The sequence below is a fragment of the Eurosta solidaginis genome, chromosome 3, assembly GCF_040869045.1.
Source record: "Eurosta solidaginis isolate ZX-2024a chromosome 3, ASM4086904v1, whole genome shotgun sequence".
NCBI lineage: Eukaryota > Metazoa > Arthropoda > Insecta > Diptera > Tephritidae > Eurosta > Eurosta solidaginis.
The window spans coordinates 258,561,609-258,580,096 of NC_090321.1; the positions used below are offsets into that span (position 1 = coordinate 258,561,609).

Consider the following 18,488-nt stretch of genomic DNA (forward strand, 5'->3'; position numbering starts at 1 on the left):
TCTTGGTTCTCAAGGAATATTGTGAGACTAAAAAACATTAGATGTAGACTTTATAACCGTTTTAAGATATCTGGGGCATCGGAAAATTATACAAAATATTTAGTTGCTCGATCAAACTTTCACTTCCATTAAGAATAGAGCTGCAAGTGCTACTTAAATCGTTATAAAATTAATTTTTCCGTAATCCCAAACAATTTTATGGACTTGTTAATTCGAAACGAAAAACCTCTTGACTTCCATCTTCGATTATTATTATGGCTCGCAAGCTACCTCACAAACAGGACCCAAAACGTTTTGTATAAAAATATTGCATCTAAGATAATGAATGTAACATCTGGCGTACTTCAGGTTAGCCATCAGGTCCCATTGTTTTTTACCCTTTTCATAAATGACTTACCACTAATACTTAAGCACTCCCGGGTCTCATGTATGCGGATGATGTAAAACTTTGCCATACATACTTGCCCTCGGACTTGTTTAATCGGAACCGCCTTCAAGTTGATTTGCATTCATTTCAGAGCTGGTGCACAGCGAACCTACTCGTTTTAAACTGCTCAAAATGTAAGCTTATGACTTTTCAACGAGTAAAACGATTTTTGACACTATTTAATCTAAGTTCTACACCTCTGGAGCGATTATCTGCCGTTAATGATTTAGGTGTATTTTTCGACCCAAAACTATATTTGAATACGCATATTTCATCCATTGTAAATAAAGCAATGGGTACCTATACTTGGCTTTGTTAAACGTTGGGCCAAAGAGTTTAACGAGCCTTATCTCACGAGGATCCTATACACTTCCTTGGTCCGCCCAGTACTTGAATATTGCTCGTGTGTCTGGTGTCCTCAAACAATAATCATATAACGCGCATTGAGTCTGTGCAGAAACAATTTTTAATATTTGCACTTCGCGGTCTTAATTGGGATTCTGGCATTAATCTTTCACCTTACAGAAGTAGGCTTCTTCTCATATATCTGCCTACTCTTGAAAATCGTACAATTCTACTTGGGGTGTTGTTCATCCTTAAGTTGGTCAACGGTGAGATTTGACTCTTCTGAATTGCTAGCTCTGCTTAATATCGCTTAGGACGTCAAGACACTACGTGCCTTTTCTTTTACCGCTATGTCGCCTAAACTTCGCAAAAAGTGAACCTCTGCGGATTTGGTGTGCGCACTACAATGACCTGTATAAATGTACAAGTATCGAATGCTCGCTTCCTGCATTACTTTCTAATTTGACCTGATATTTTATAATTAGATATTCTCTCTGATTCAATTTGAATTGTTAAATGCATAAGTTTACTTTTATTTAATGTTAATCTTATAATTTATAAGTTATAATACTTTTTGTACAAATTTTATACTTTACCAGTCGACCGTTTTCGTTTTGTGTCGACTTTAAATAAAACAAGTAAGGAAGGCTAAGTTCGGGTGTAACCGCACATTACATATTCAGTTGAGAGCTATGGAGACAAAATAAGGGAAAATCAGCATGTAGAAAAATGAAACTAGGGTAACCCTGGAATGTGTTTGTATGACATGTGTATCAAATGGAAGGTATTAATGAGTATTTTAAAAGGGAGTGGGCCTTAGTACTATAGGTTAACGCCTTTTCGAGATATCGCCATAAAGGTGGACCAGGAGTGACTCTAGAATTTGTTTGTACGATATGGGTATCAAACGAAAGGTGTTGATGAGTATTTTAAAAGAGAATGGGCCTTAGTTCTATAGGTGGACGCCTTTTCGAGATATCGTCATAAAGGTGGACCAGGGGTGACTCTAGAATTTGTTTGTACGATATGGGTATCAAACGAAAGGTGTTGATGAGTATTTTAAAAGGTAGTGGGCCTTAGTTCTATAGGTGGACGCCTTTTCGAGATATCGCCATAAAAGTGGACCAGGGGTGACTCTATAATGTGTTTGTACGATATGGGTCTCAAATTAAAGGTATTAATGAGGGTTTTAAAAGGGAGTGTATATGTGAAGGCGTTTTCGAGATATCGACCAAAATGTGGACCAGGGTGACCCAGAACATCATCTGCCGCATACCGCTAATTTATTTATATATGTAATACCACGGACAGTATTCCTGCCAAGATTCCAAGGGATTTTGATTTCGCCCTGCAGAACTTTTTCATTTTCTTCTACTTAATTTGGTAGGTGTCACACCCATTTTACAAAGTTTTTTTCTACAGTTAAATTTTGCGTCAATAAACCAATCCAATTACCATGTTTCATCACTTTGTTCATATTTGGTATAGAATTATGGCATTTTTTTTATTTTTCGTAATTTTCGATATCGAAAAAGTGGGCGTGGTCATAGTCGGATTTCGGCCATTTTTTATACCAATACAAATTGAGTTCAGATAAGTGCGTGGACTGAGTTTAGTAAAGATATATCGATTTTTGCTCAATTTATCGTGTTAGTGGCGAGCGGAAGGACAGACGGTCAACTGTGTATAAACAATGGGCGTGGATTCAACCGATTTCGCCCATTTTCACAAAAAATAGTTATCGTCCTAGAATCTAAGCCCCTACCAAATTTCACAAGGATTGGTACATTTTTGTTCGACTTATGGCATTAAAAGTATCCTAGACAAATTAAATGAAAAATGACGGAGCCACGCCCTTATTGAAATTTTCTTTTATTTTTATATTTTGTTGCACCATATCATTACTAGAGTTAAATGTTGACATAATTTACTTATATACTGTAAAGATATTAACTTTTATTTTAAAATTTGAATTTAAAATTTTTTTTTTAAAGTGGGCGTGGTCGTTCTCCGATTTTGCTAATTTTTATTAAGCAGACATATAGTAATAAGAGTAACGTTCCTGCCAAATTTCATCATGATATCTTCAACGACTGGCAAATTACAGCTTGCAAAACTTCTAAATTACCTTCTTTTAAAAGTGGGCGGTGCCACACCCATTGTCCAAAATTTTACTTGTTTTATATTCTGCGTCATAAGTTCAACTTACCTTTTCATCGCTTTATCTGTCTTTGGTAATGAATTATCGCACTTTTTGTGTTTTTCGAAATTTTCGATATCGAAAAAGTGGGCGTGGTAATGGTCCGATTTCGTTCATTTTAAATAGCGATCTGAGATTAGTGCCCAGGAACCTACACACCAAATTTCATCAAGATACCTCCAAATTTACTCAAGTTATCGTGTTAACGGACGGACATGGCTCAATCAAATATTTTTTCGATACTGATGATTTTGATATATGGAACTCTATATCTATCTCGATTCCTTTATACCTGTACAACCAACCGTTATCCAATCAAAGTTAATATACTCTGTGAGCTCTGCTCAACTGAGTATAATAAATAATAACAATGGAGTTTCCAAAGAACTTGCTGGATCCAGCTTGATTTTCGTTGTCGGAAATCCTCCGAATTGTCAAATAAAAGTCTGCGCTTATCAAATTAGCCGTTAACATTCCACGCTGGTATTCATTGTAGAGTCCGTAGTTGCTAAGCAGTAAACTGGTTTGCCCCTTTTCAACTCATTGGTTACCACATTGTGCTACCCGTATATATCTGTATGGCATTGTTAACTTAATTATCACTGTCGCCAACGTTAATTTGCATACTTCGCCGTCACTCGTTCTCTTCCAACGGTCACGCAGTCATTCATGGCATCGACAAACGCGACGGGTGTCAAAGTCCGCTTATGACGCCGACTCCACCTGGCAAAGAGCATTTAGCACGTTATGCGGTTGAAATTAAATTCAAATTTGAATTTGATGACCAAGCATTTAAATTGTTTTCTCTTCATAAATTCGTGCACTGGTGTAGATGAGCCAGTTCACGTAGGTGATTTTTGGATACAAAAGGTTTTGTGCAATCATGCACGAATGCAATGCCTAACTCATTGGGCTACAAAGAAGAAATAATAACTTTTATTGAACACTATGGAATTAACCGGACCTTTCGCAAGAAGTCCCTCCGCCAAGTATTCTGGAATTGTTATTATTAATATAAAACAAGTAAAGGTGTCTAAGTTCGGGTGTAACCGAATATTATATACTCAGCGTGAGCTTCAATTGTACATTTCATTTCAGATAAATTACTTTTGTACATAACACGTGGCACCGCCCGTTTAAAAAAAAATGTCTCCCCATTTCCTCTTACAATAAAACTTGATAAGTGAAATATCATTGATTGAAAGCTCTTTTTTGCAAAGACATAGCTTATTTTGTTCACGCCCATTTTCAAATTTTTTTTTTTCAAATTTTTATCAAGAGTCTCAATATCAGTCCACATCTCAAATTTCAGCATTCTAGGTGTATTATTTACTAAATAATCAGGTTTTTGTGTTTTCCAAAATGTTATATATATTAAAAGTGGGCGTGGTTATCATCCGATTTCGCATCAATACCAATCTATTCCGGGTCCAGATAAGCTCGTGTACTAAATTTGGTGAAGATATCTCAATATTTACTCAAGTTATCGTGTTAACGGAAAGACGGACTGACGGACATAGCCCAATAAATTTTTTCTTTCAATACTGATGATTTTCATATATGGAAGTCTATATCTATTTCGATTCCTTTATACCTGTACAACCAACCTTTATCCAATCAAAGTTGATATACTCCGTGTGCAAAGCACGGTAGTCATATACCTCAGCTTAGAATACCAAGGACTAAAAATAAGATGAGATGCAACAAGGAAACCCAGTGAACGAAGAAATATGTCTGTGGGAAGACTGTTCTAAGGACTAGCGGATATCTCGTATTGTCACTAGAACGTCGCCTTCACATCGTGATGTTAGATTTTCAGAGCTATAAGGCTTTGTTATAGAGTTGGTTATCTGGTTTTGACTGATATTCAATGGGAGTACTACAATTTAAGAGATTAAAGGCTATCTATGCTTACTCTTCTTTCTTGCCTCGTAGAACATGGTAATGTCATCGACTAAGTAGACGTCCAACCTATAAATGACATGGGCGTTGGGATTGAAGTATTGTTAAGCGTATTTCATACTTTTATAGCTTTACAACATGGCCAACGTAATCGTCAACTTCAGCTACGCAACAGGAATCCTGTTGACCCGCGGCTCGGTCTGTTCAAAGTTATGGAAAAATTAAAAATTTAAATTTCATATATTGCCTACTTTTTCCACATTGCATGAGTCACAACCTGACGCGTATACAAAATATTCTTGGGCTGGGTCTAATAGACTCGGTTTTGCAATGGTTTAAAGATATCATTCTGAAAAAAGATTGTTGAAGCTATCCCGAAGTGGTCTTGACATTATCCCTATAACAGCTGCGAAACTATCCCAAAACTCTTCTGAAATAGTCCCGAAATTATCCCAATGACAATCTCGAAATGGTACCGAAATAGTCTCCCGAAAATCTTTCTGAAAGCAATCCCGACGTGATCCCGAAAAAGTGCAGAAATTAACAGGATATAACATCAATATGCTCCCGGAATGATTAGGAAATAGTCCAAACGATAATAAAAAGTATTCTGAAATTTTTTCGAAACTGTCTCGAAATTATTCCAATAACAATCCCGATATGATTCGAAAATAGTCTCCAAGTCATTTTAAAACGTGTTGAAAATATCCAAAAAATAGCCCCGAAATGATCGGGAAATGGATTGATCTGTATTCAGTATACCGAACCTCGCTCTTCGTTAAAAAAAATATATATCCAATAGTTCCTTCAACCTATTAGCTATGTATATGCCAAATTTCATCATGCTTCCAATATCCTTTCTGTCATCATAAAGTTAAACCTCAAAGAAATTCCCACATCCGGTAGTATTTAGCAGGCTAGTCTGTGGTGTTACCAAGTTTCTGACGAAGGGGAGATAGGGATTGCCTAGAATGTTTGAAGTTGAGCTAGTAGTTTAAGTTGCTATTTTCGGGATGCACCGGACCTATATAAACCAAACAAGTAAGGAAGTCTAAGTTCGGGTGAAACCGAACATTACATACCCAGCTGTACACTTGAAATGCTGTTGTTGTTTGTTTTGTGTGCTTAATAGTGTTAAAAGGCTGCGCAATAACCACTTGAGAAATGAAATACCATTGATAAAAAAGCTGTTTTTTGCAAAGATATATATATATTTTTTTAAGATATTTTATTCGTCCACGACCCTTTTAAAAATCTTTTATATAAAAGTGGGCTTGGTCCTTAAGCGATTTCGTTAATTTTTCTTCGAAGCATTCCTTATAGTAAAGACAACCTCTCTGCCGAATTTTGTTACGATAGGTTTAACGATTTTTGATTTTGGATTAATAATATTTGTAAAATTGATTTTATCACAAGTGGGCAGTGCCACGCCCATTTTCAAATTTTTTTTCAAATTTTTATCAAGAGTCTCAATATCAGTCCACATCTCAAATTTCAACATTCTAGGTGTATTATTTACTAAATAATCAGGTTTTTTGGGTTTTCCAAAATGTTATATATATAAAAAATGGGCTTGGTTATCATCCGATTTCGCCCATTTTCAATACCAGTCTATTCTGCACCCAGATAAGCTCGTGTACTTGGTGAAGATATCTCAATATTTACTGAAGTTATTCGGACGGACGAACGGACATGGCTCAATCCAATTTTTTTTTTTCTATACTGATGATTTTGATATATGGAAGTCTATATCTACCTCGACTCCTTTATACCTGTACAACCAACCGTTATCCAATCAAAGTTATAATACCCTGTGTACAAGTACAGCTGGGTATAAAAACAATCATCGATTACAAACCTCAGAGAAGGGTCTTTATCGCTAATGCGAAACCAAAGGGCGATAGCCACCAAAGAACAGAGTCGCACCAAAATGTTCAAGTCCTTTGTCGGCAATACTTGCTTAGAAATCATATCTTGGATCCATCTATCAACAACATAAGTACACAAGAGGTCGGATATTTCTTTCTTCAACTTCACCGGCGAATGAATTAATTGAATCCCGACACCACCTATTACACTGATACATTTTCGATCTGGATGGCTAAAATGAGTTAAACATCTGAGCAAACTAAATCGTGACGGAGCGGACTCGAGGAGCTCCCAACGACGTGGACTACCCCTTCAATGCTCCATGGATACAATACACAATGAAAACAGTTTTCCAAGAAGTGCTACTTTGAATTTGGAAGTAAAGTTCTCGCTCTATGAACAAGAATCGTGATCTTATGAAGATGTCCTATACGAGCCAATAATGCAATTCCGATAGCTGCAAAGACTGGTACTGTCTCTCTAAACTCTCTAGAGGCATAAACACAACCTCGAGCGAGCTAATCCCTTTCAAAATGTACACATTAACTGGAGAAATACAGGTTATCCCTTGCAGATTCTAAGATGTGGCAACTACCAATGAAGTGGTAGAAAGCTGTTCGATGCCGAAGATATGCCTTACTAAAATAAAACATCATAGGAAGCTCCTATTAGGAACATCTATTGAGCAATCAAACGCGTCGATAAAAGTTTAAAATTAGAAAAAGAATAACAAAACGAAAGTCACAAAATTGCCCTATAAACAGTATTTTGGACTTCCGAATAATTGAGGGCGATCTGGTGTTGGAACTCGAATGAATCACCCTTACTCATATGCAAAGACAATCGCAGACATACAAACTTAAATGAAATTGATATGTTGAAAATATTTGCTTAGTTTTGAGTTGTTGCTTATTGAAGACGTTCATATCGTCAGCATGATACCAATAACAGCCGGCTTAAAAGAAGTTGACCACAAAAGCGTGCACGCACTTGAACTTGCTGGCTTTGCTTACAAATGCTTCCCAAAGGCAAACAAATACGCATCTATAAATAGTCCGGTTCCGTCAGCTAAAAAGAGCAAAATGGCAAGTTCGTCTGATGTCGAACAATATATACATAACTGCGGCCTTTCAGGGGATTTAATGTCAATGCTAGCGATTTGAATTCCAAATTTTGGTTTTATATTATGACTAGCAAATCCATCCTAGCTTCGCTCCGGTTAAGTCAAACATAAGAAGAGTACAAAAGTAATCGAATCAATTATATTGTATTTCCCTCTGCCGACCTCTCTCCATCTGCATCTTGCCTTCCTTTATAGTTTACCTTTGCTCTTACTCTTCCGATTCTAGCTTAACCTTCTCTCGCCGTCTACTCCGTTAAGTCCCGCTGCTGTCTTTCTTTCCCTTATTCTTCTTTTATATCACCTCTATTTCCACCTTTCTGTATCTCTTTACCGTGCCTGCATCCTTTTACACTTCTCTTTCCTTTCTTCTCCATTTTCCTTCCCCTTTCCCGGCCTCTTCCCCTTGCATCTGTTTTCCGCCATTCCCGCGGCTTCCCTTCTGTTCCTCTTATTCTTTTAGTGATACAGACACTCTCCGAAGGTTTCGGGGAGTACTATGATCATGACGTTCTTTTTCCGGATATTGATCCGGTATGTTCCGGAAATTGCCACCATTAAGATACTAACCCACAATAACAAAATTAAGGAAACTGCATCGACTAGTTTGTATTGGCATAACGGGTGCGATGAGAATGTCCCTTTCTGATGCACTTAGTGCCTTAGGGGGATTTTTCTCTCTCCTTTTGTTTTTGAGAAGGAAGTAACACTTGGTAAGACTTCAAAACATTTTTAAGCTAATAATCGGAAACATGACAGAGAATATGATGATAGTGAAACAATTCATAGAAAATCCCATGTTGCAACAATGTAATTCACTGGTCCCTACGCTCAGAAGCCGACGGAACTTTGAGGTGTCCATATAATGACACTGACCCAGATAACTGGTTCACGCATTGATCGAAATTTGATGCCGAAAAAACGGGAGCTTGTATCTAACGCCCGAACTTCAAGAAAGCGATACCAATGGAATGCTACCCCACTGCTTTTCAAGCAGAAATCCATGCAATAGAAGTTTGCGGTAGAGAATGTCTACGAAGGGGCTTTTCCTGGAGGATTATCCTCACTATGTCAGACAGCCAGGCCGCTTTACGTGTCTTGTGGTCGTACATAACTACTTCTAAGCTATAGGAGGAATGCTTTGAAGTCCTAAAATATGTAGGAGCCAAAAAAGTGCCCAGGCATTAAGGACATAAAGGTAACGAAACGGCAGTCTATCTCTTCTAAGGTCTAGAGCCCTTCTGTGGACTCACATAGGCACACATACATTACCATAAGTAACTGGGAGACAAAGCAGCTCAGACATCATTGAATTGATTGCCCAGAGCAAATACAGGCCAAATTGTTATATTTCCAGCAACGAGAGTATCAGCCAGACTCATTAATCTAAACAAAAAGGATCTACGAATACTCACTGGCTACTATACAGGATACTGTTATCAAGTAAGTTCCTGGTAAGTAAGTTAAATCTATGCGCTACACAAATCCATCGCTTTTGTGAGCTGGTGGATGAAACTCCGATTCATATTCTCTGGCAAAGCTGAAGCTCTCCTATCTAGATGGTCTGACTTTTAATCCCCTCGTGATATAGAGTAAAAACCCTGAAGGGGTACTTATTTACATTGAAAGCCTCCACATACGGTAAAAGGCTGAAAGGTTAAGCACAATACAACTAAATAAAAGTTGCAGTGCATCGTACCAAATACTAATAATAGGATACTGGCTCAACCATCCCCTCTCCAAGCACTAATTAATTAAAATTATGATGAATCCCACTCATTTATCTCCCTCGTATAGACGCGTGCACAATTTAAGATATCTCATTGAAATGGTTATGGAGATTCGGTGATTTTTTTGTTTCTAGAACAAGGTGGTGCCCCGGCTACTTTTTCAAAATTTAACGAATTCAGGTCATCTCTTTCTGAGGTTGTGCCACCGCCCTTTTTGAACAATAATTGAGATAACAAGTAAGGAAGGCTAAGTTCTGGTGTAACCGAATATTACATACTCAGCTGCCAAATTACAGCTTGCAAAACTTTTAAATTACCTTCTTTCAAAAGTAGGCGGTGCCACGCCCATTGTCCAAAATTTTACTAATTTTCTATTCTGCGTCATAAGGTCAACCCACCTACCAAGTTTCATCGCTTTATCCGTCTTTGGTAATGAATTATCGCGCTTTTTCGCTTTTTCGAAATTTTCGATATGGAAAAAGTGGGCGTGGTTATAGTCCGATTTCGTTCATTTTAAATACCGATCTGAGATGAGGGCCCAGGAACTTACATACAAAATTTCACTATGATACCTCAAAATTTACTCAAGTTATCGTGCTTACGAACATATGGACGGACGGACATGGCTAAATAAATTTCTTTTTTCGCCCAGATCATTTTGATATATAGAAGTCTATATCTATCTCGATTAGTTTATGCCGTTACAGCGTACCATTATGTGACACAAAATTAATATACCCTGTGAGCTCTGCGCTCAGCTAGTATAAAAAGTAACTTGTATGTTAAGTTGGCTCAAATTAGAGGCTATTTCCGAGTTTCATAAAATCCGGTTAAACTTTCGGCTAAACACATCATGGTATACAAATTTCATTACTCCGTCAGGTACTTACTTTGAATGGCTTTTATGATGACGTTTCTCAAATCACGTGCACCGCGCGTTTAGCCTCGAACCAAATTAAAGCGCGTCTTTGGTCAGCATAGCAACATTCGGCCTCTTGGCTTGTATTCGACGGAAAAATCTATTGAAGGTGTTGCGTGAGCACGTAAACGTAGGTAACTACTACATACATACATATTTATAATGTGGTTTTTCATTAATTTAGCTGGCCAAACGTCGAATTTTCAAAATGTGCCAATAAAAAATTTTCTCACTGTCATTTCTTGATATTCTCCAGTACATTGAGACCATTCAAAAAGAAGTAAACCAAAAAATTTCTTTACATCTTTTTCACAATTTTTCCACCCTTCTCATGGTTTTTTTTTTGTCAACTTTTGAAGGCTCAATAGCTTTAATCGTTTTTATCCTTTTCACTTTGCATCAGTCAGTCAAAGAAACAAGTTTTTCTTGCATTTGAAATGCTTTGTAATTATAATTTTACTAGCAGACCCGTCAGACGTTGTTCTGCCCTAAATTTTATCTATCTGCATACATTTTAATAAGCTTTTTCCGTCTAACTCTGCCCTCTCCCTCTTCACTTTTTCTTTATCCTTTTATTCACTCCTCCCTCCGTCTTTTTCGCTTCATCTATCTCTATCTTCGTCTCGCTCTATCTCTTCTCTATCTAGTCTCTCTCTCCTTCCCTCTTTTTCCTTCTCTCAAGTTTTTCCCAATCTTCTTAATCTCTTATTGCCAGTCCCAGAGAGTGGTATGCATTTTATTCCAGTCCCATTCCGAGTCCCAGTCCCACTCCGAGTCTCAGTCCCAGTCCTAGTCCTAATCCCATTCCGAGCCCGTCTCTGGTCTACTTCCCGGAAAAAAGGATCGTAAATACTATATATAGTATAGGCAAATTTATATACCAAATTTCAGGCAAATCGAATAGGATGTATATATGTAAATAGGTATGTGGGTATTATTAATTCATGTCTTTATTTCGGCTTCGCATGCATATTTATCAGTTTTGCCAGGTTGATGCGACTAAATCGAATATCACAATGAAAATTACTTTAAAGCTCTCAGCAACAGCTTTCATTTGATATCCATATTACACACACATTCTAGGGGTATCCGGGTCCACGTTTTGGCCTATATCTCGAGACCCTAGTCACCCAGCGGTATAAAACTTACTCTGTACTAAAGCACACATCAACAGCTTCAATTTGATATCCATGTGTTGATATCCAAATGTAAAAACACATCCTATTGTTACCCTGGTCCACGTTTTGGCCTATATCTCGAGACCCTAGTCACCCAAGGGTACGAAAAATTCCCCGTATCAAAGTACTCATAAACAGCTTCCATTTGATACCCATATTGTAGAAACATATCCCGGGATTACCCAAGTGCACGTTTTGATCTCAAGACCCTAGCCAGAACGGGATAAAGGTTATCCTATGTCTGTCTCCTGGTTCTAAGCTACCCCTCCACCAATTTTCAGCCAAGTCTGTTCATCCGTGCTTGAGTTATAAAGAGTGTAACTAATACCACTTTCTTTTATATTTATACTTACATCACATTAGAAACTTCAAAAATAACAGTATTTCTCCACTATTTAATGGATGTTATTATACTTACAAACCTTCCTCTTCAATCACTCTATCTATTAAAAAAAGCGCATCAAAATCCGTTGCGTAGTTTTAAAGGTTTAAGCATTCAAAAGGATATAGGGACAGAAAAAGCGACTTTGTTTTATACTATGTACTGATAGTGATAGCGATAGTGATACATGCAAAAATACCAAAAAATTAAACTTTTGTTTAAGAATTTTAAGGAAATGTTCAATATTTTTAACGAAAGAGTATTTTTCAAGAGATGTATGTATGCATTCTTAACCATTTATGTTGCATTAACTTGGCAACAACGCATAAATATGTCAAGCTGATATGATATGAAAATACATACATACATCCATACATATAAATGTACTCCCGAAGTTAAATAACGCAGCGAATTCTATGTATGTACGTATGTGTCGCATCACGCCTCAATCAAAAGCAATTTGCTCGCACAGTTGACACCGAACAATCACACACACGAATTTTTTGTTAAAAATGTTACTTTTGTTTAAACAATTTGGTTGATATAAGAAAGGAATCAATTATTTTTTTTTATGCAGATCGAAGGTAAATATTTCAAAGTTTTCTGAGAAGTAGAATTTTTTAAATCCATCCATCCGTTAATGAGTTATAGCTGTGTAAACAAAAATTTTACGATTTTTACTACATTTTGGCAATTTGCCACGCCCCTATAATATATATCTTCAAATTATATTAGCTGTACCATCTCACGTAGCTAAGGTTTCAAATGCAAAAAACCGTTTTAAAATCGGAGCATTCTGTGTGAAGTTATGTGCATACATGGCATTTAGCGACTTTTTTTTACAAGATTTATAGATTTTTTATACCTTTCATGAAAATGAAATGCTATATTAACTTCGTCACGAATCACGAAATTGTAAGTCCTTAAAGGAAAATAGATAGACCCACCATGAAGTATACCGAAATGATCAGGATGAAGAGCTGAGTTGATTTAGCCATGTCCGCCTGAGCGGGTATATTTAGGTGTCCGATTAGACATTTGTCGGAACCGGCAGGATCGGACCACTGTAGCACATATCCCCCACAGAACCGCTTTTTCAGAAAAGAGGATTTTTATCATATCTTCCTCAATTTCTCAGATTGACGCTTCAAATTTCACCGTATGGTTTCGTATATTGCGCATATGGTTCTCTGAAAATATTTATGAGATTGGTCGTATATATAGCTTATATCCCCCACAACCGATTGTTCAGATAAGAAGCTTTTCGTAATTACTGCCCCATTTTAACAGCTAGAGACTTCAAATTTCACCAAATGCTTACGTACGGCATCAATTGTTATCTGAAAAAAATTATATAGATCAGCTGTATGTGTTGTATATATCCCATACAACCGATTGTTCACATAAGAAAGTTTTTGTAATTTATGCCGCATTTTAACTGCTATAAGCTTCAAATTGCACTAAATACTTACCCTTACGTCATATATTGTTTAAATAAGTGATTCATTGTCAAAGCTATTTCATGCAGACCGCAAAAAACGTGAAACTTTGCATCCTCATACAAACTACCTACCTATAATTTATTTTTTATTTATCTTAAAAATCGCTCAGGTATGTACATACATACATCTGTTCACTATATATTTGATATTGTATGCAGCCGATTATTTGGATATTACGATTGGGATAAGATTATTGTTCAGCCCCATTCATGAAAGGTATGAAGTCTTCGGCACAGCCGAACACAATCCCACTCTTACTTATTTTTTATAAACTTAACTACTAATTAACGTACAATAAAGTTTTGTGGTTATTTATGCGCTTGCGCATAGTTCACTGACGGGTTTCCCCAAAGACCTTAAATGGAATTTGAATGCTTTATTCGTGTAAGCTAAAAATAGAATTGTATTGAGATATTTTTAAATTGTGTTTGATTTAAAACGGATTTATAAGCACAGTCGGGCATTCAACATTTTAATCATAAAAAGACAATAGTATATATGTACATTAGGGTGGAGTGAATTTATTGTTTTCGAAATCGCTTTTGGCTGACCTCCAGAAAGTTGCCTTTCTAGACCAGAAATAAGGTTGAAAATTTTTATTGCACTCATCGTATGTTTAGAGGTGCCCCAACGCAACTAAACTTTGAATAAGACGGTAGGTACAAAAATTTTTTTTGTGGTTTTTTTCATTGATTTCCTTTCGCTTGTTGTTATTGTGCTCATTGATTTCAAAGCCAACTGATTTTCATGGCCTAGTATGTGTCAGTAAAACTTTTACTTACGCACTTGATTAGAAACATACTATTATCAACAAAAAACTGTAAAACAACATTTAAAATTTGTCGTTTTTAGTTATAATATGTAATTTTACTAAAGTTATGTATATTAAAAAGAAATAAAATAAATATGTAAATAATGAGCTTTGTAAAATGGCGATTATTTTGCTCAACTTCTTGGGGCTGGGGGCACCTCAAAACGCCATCCTACGAAAATAATATTTAGTGGTTTTGATTAACTCTTATAAAGACAACTTTCTATTGCTAGGCCATTATAAAAAAACACAAAAAAAAATTCCATAGGGTATCACTCCACCCTAATATACATACATACATTTTTAAATAAATATACATATATTACGAATTCGCTTTAAGCGTGTTACGTGTCGTACTTTTTTTATTTATAGAAAAAAAACTTTTCAGATACCATATAGAATTTCAACACATACATAGATTACTCTTATCGAAAGGCAAATATGCCAAATAATGCGGTTTGGGATCACGCCCACTTTTATACTGAGTATTTTAAAAAGAGTCGGCCTATCTTGCTTCTTACTTTATAATATAAATGCAAAAGCTTTTGAGTGTGTTTACAAGAGCATCACGATTAACCGCTAAACCAAATACCTGAAATTTTATAGCCTTAATTTTAGGGGCTTGGAAAATTACACTTTGTCCGTATTGCTACTAAGGCTATCTTTGACACGTTGCCACGATATTTGTCAATATGAATATTAAGGAAAAACTATTATTTTACTACTAGAAAAATTTTAAGCAGGGTTACCTTATTTTAATATATATATTAGGATGGGTCGATTTGTATGGACGAAAGTTAACCGATATCACGCCATCGATTTTTCGATAGGATTTGGGCTCAGGAAAGAAAAGTTCCACTACGCATTCCCAAAAAAATAATTTTCTTTCGAGCCTGCGAAATTTCATTTGTTTTATTTTCTTCGACTTTGATTTTTAAGGTTTTTTTCATGAAATACTAAAAAAATTTTCATTTTATTGTAAAATTTCCATGGTTGGGCTACCCTAAAAATGTCCGCTAAAAAAAATTTTTTTTTGGGTCGGACAGGGTATGCATGAAAATTTTACGATCAAATGAAAATTTTTTAGTAGGTCATGAAAAAAACCTTAAAAATCAATGTCGAAAAAAGTCAAAAAAATTTAATTTCGCAGACTCGAAAATAGTGAAAAAGTGATGGCCCATCTGATCACCCAGTTACTCAATTCCCTCAATAAAACTAATTTGCTTTAAAAATACGTAAAGGTCTAATGAGATAATCGCTTCTTTTTTTGAAAATAGTATTACCATATTGGTTCTTCTCCGTTCTGTGGTGGTTTTATGTCTTCTTTTCACAAAATACTTCCTTTTGAAACAAAAAAGAGGAACAATTACCTACAAATTTAGCCATTGTGTACAGCGCTAGGTGACCTCATTCAAAATAAAAAAATTCAGGAGTGCAACATGAGGTTAATCTACATCCGGGAAAGGTCTACCAACATCTGTAGCACTCCTTCAAACTTTAGGGCAGTGTCTTTATGCTTACTAAAATAGTGAAGTGTCGCCCACGTCACATTAAATCCGCATTTAGCCATAAAGCCGCATAAGCCGTATATACAGACACTTTAGCCAGAGCCGCGGTATCCAGAGGATTTAATCTCTGTGGGATTGCAGCGAAGCTCTTTTTTTAGCACAAATTCGAAACCTGGTTGGCACTCATGTGCACAGGCACTACGATAGCTTTTTCGAGGTGTCGTCAAGTAGTTGTTGGTAAGGTGCCGATGGCGGTCTAATCCAAGAATACGACGCGTTTCACCACTCTCGATCAATCTCTAACTTTTCCATTACGTTTATGTGGGTCTATTATACTCCAAATATCTATAATAATAACGGTTATACATAGGTTCCATGCCGTTCGTTTCATAGTCGGGCTAGTAAACTTACTTTTTTATTCCCGCTTCGCCGTTTAAACGGCTAAGGCCGAAAGAACAACAAAGCCTTGTTTAGTGAAAAAAAGTACTCTCATTATCCGAAGCTTAGAATTTTCATTGGAATGTGGTTTTAGGTGGCGGATCTCAAGATCGAGCTGCTTGATTCAAGACGTTGGTAATCATATGCTGCCGCTGAAACGACGAAACTATCCCTGGAATCGTTTATGCCAGATAACCCTAGCCAGGTTGTCGCCTTCCAACATTATCTTATCACCAAACTGAATTTCAGTGGCTACCCAGAGGATACTTGCCTGCGACTTCCGATCGCAGTAGTGAGTTGTGTGCAGCGCATGCAAACGAATCTCCCTGGCCATTGGTGAAGGCGTTCAGAAGCTTTCCTCACTAACATGGACTTCTACACGCGGCTCCCTCCTCTTGTAAATAAATATGCTAATACGTCTTAGTCATATCTGGCAAAAGACGGCCCTAGCATCTGATTAGTTGGGAAGTTCTTTAGCTGCTAACCCTAAAAACGTAGCCAAATAAGCCGGTCCTACTTCCTTTTCATGTATATTTCTTTTATTCTAGAGGTAATCATTAAAAGACCATGCATTATTGGATTATCTGTCATGGAAAGGGATTTTCCTCTTATAGGCGAGTACAACTCGCAATATTTGATAACGACATCTTAAAACCTGCTGAAAATTCGCGAGTTGCAGCCTCTCCTATTACTGTATCCATTGTAGCTTACAAATAAAGCCTTAAGCCATATAAATCGTAGTAGTCCTACTATGGATCCTACTTCAATGTATTTACACAAATATTTGTTCAATGAGAAAAACAAAACACTATTAATAATGTGACGAATATAACCATATCTAATGGTGATCTCTTTTCTACACGAAAATGTCGCCTTCACGCCAACTCTTCAATAAGTTGTGTTCTGTTGTACCTACCCCTAAAAATGGCCAAAAATGCAACATTACTTGCCCCTCGCTGCCATTGACGGCGCAGAGAACAGCACTGTCAATCAGCTGATGAATCACATTGACAAATAAACACAGTATACTAAAAAGAATTTTATTTGTATAAATATAATTTGCGAAAGTTTTTGTTTATTTGGTGCCAAGAAACAGCTGATAACGTGACAGGGTTACAATTTTTGTTCTTTTCAAGTCATGCAGGGTGTCACTGAACATTTTAAGTGGCTACAATTTCACAGGGCGCAGTGAGAATCCTAAAAATGTTTGCCCCTGAAAGTGGGGACATTTTCGTGTAGAAAAGAAATCACCATAAGGAAATTAAATAAAGGCACAGCAACATTTAAGCAGGCGACATAAACACATTAATCATCATGTACACACATACATACATACAAGCAGCAGAGAGTACTCACAAACGCATGTCATCATCCGCGAAGTAGTACTTACATATACCCACGCATATGGTTAGACACTACAAATACACGCGCGTATGGCTGGTGACCAGGTAGAGGATTCTAGAAGAAGAAACGTCTAGACATTTGGCAGAGAGTATGAAAGCAGCATAAGCTGAGTAGTCCGATACAGTTTGATTTAAGCACGATATTGGTTGCGTAGTAGAAGTGTTATTGTGAAGTACTTTCAAAGTAGTCTAATAAAGACCATTTTGCATTATTGAATATTGGAGTTATTTATTCAAGAATTTAGCGATACGAATGTTAGTAGAAGGTGTAAAATAAGCCCAGTTTCACTTAATTCGTTACAATAAGAAAATTATCCTTTTCTCTTCCAGCACTAATCTCAGAGATGCTGAACGCTTGATACTCCAAGAAACCAAAATTTCCCGTGATCATTTAACACCAGAAATAGCTTTACATCTCATAACACCGGAGTGTCGACTTTTCAACGAACCTGTACCCGCCTTTGACACTACAAAAGTTTTTAAATATGATCCTTTTTGGGCTTTCTATTGGCCTGGTGGGCAGGCAATCAGTCGGTAAGTTTTTGATTGGAAAAAGTTGTAGATTAGATAAAAGGTTAGATAAAATCACGGTGGACCAAGTTCACACTTACTAACTTACTTCTTTTGTATTTATACGTGCAAAACCCCGGGCAGGAAGTGGCTCCACCTATTCATTATGCAGTAATTTACCAAATAAAAGTTTCCGAGTGTACTTCTGCAATGAAAAGCTTCTCTGTGAAAACTCATCTGTCTT

At 36.7% G+C, this 18,488-nt stretch overlaps 1 protein-coding gene across 2 annotated transcripts in view; it reads left to right on the forward strand.

Moving 5' to 3' along the window:
• Nucleotides 1-18,488, forward strand: part of LOC137247104 (electron transfer flavoprotein beta subunit lysine methyltransferase-like) — a 174,691-nt gene that overhangs the window by 154,232 nt on the left and 1,971 nt on the right. For both annotated transcript variants that reach the window (XM_067778175.1, XM_067778176.1), the window contains exon 3: nucleotides 18,065-18,268. In XM_067778175.1, the coding sequence (XP_067634276.1) occupies nucleotides 18,065-18,268 (204 nt within the window). The remainder of the gene's footprint in view (nucleotides 1-18,064; nucleotides 18,269-18,488) is intronic.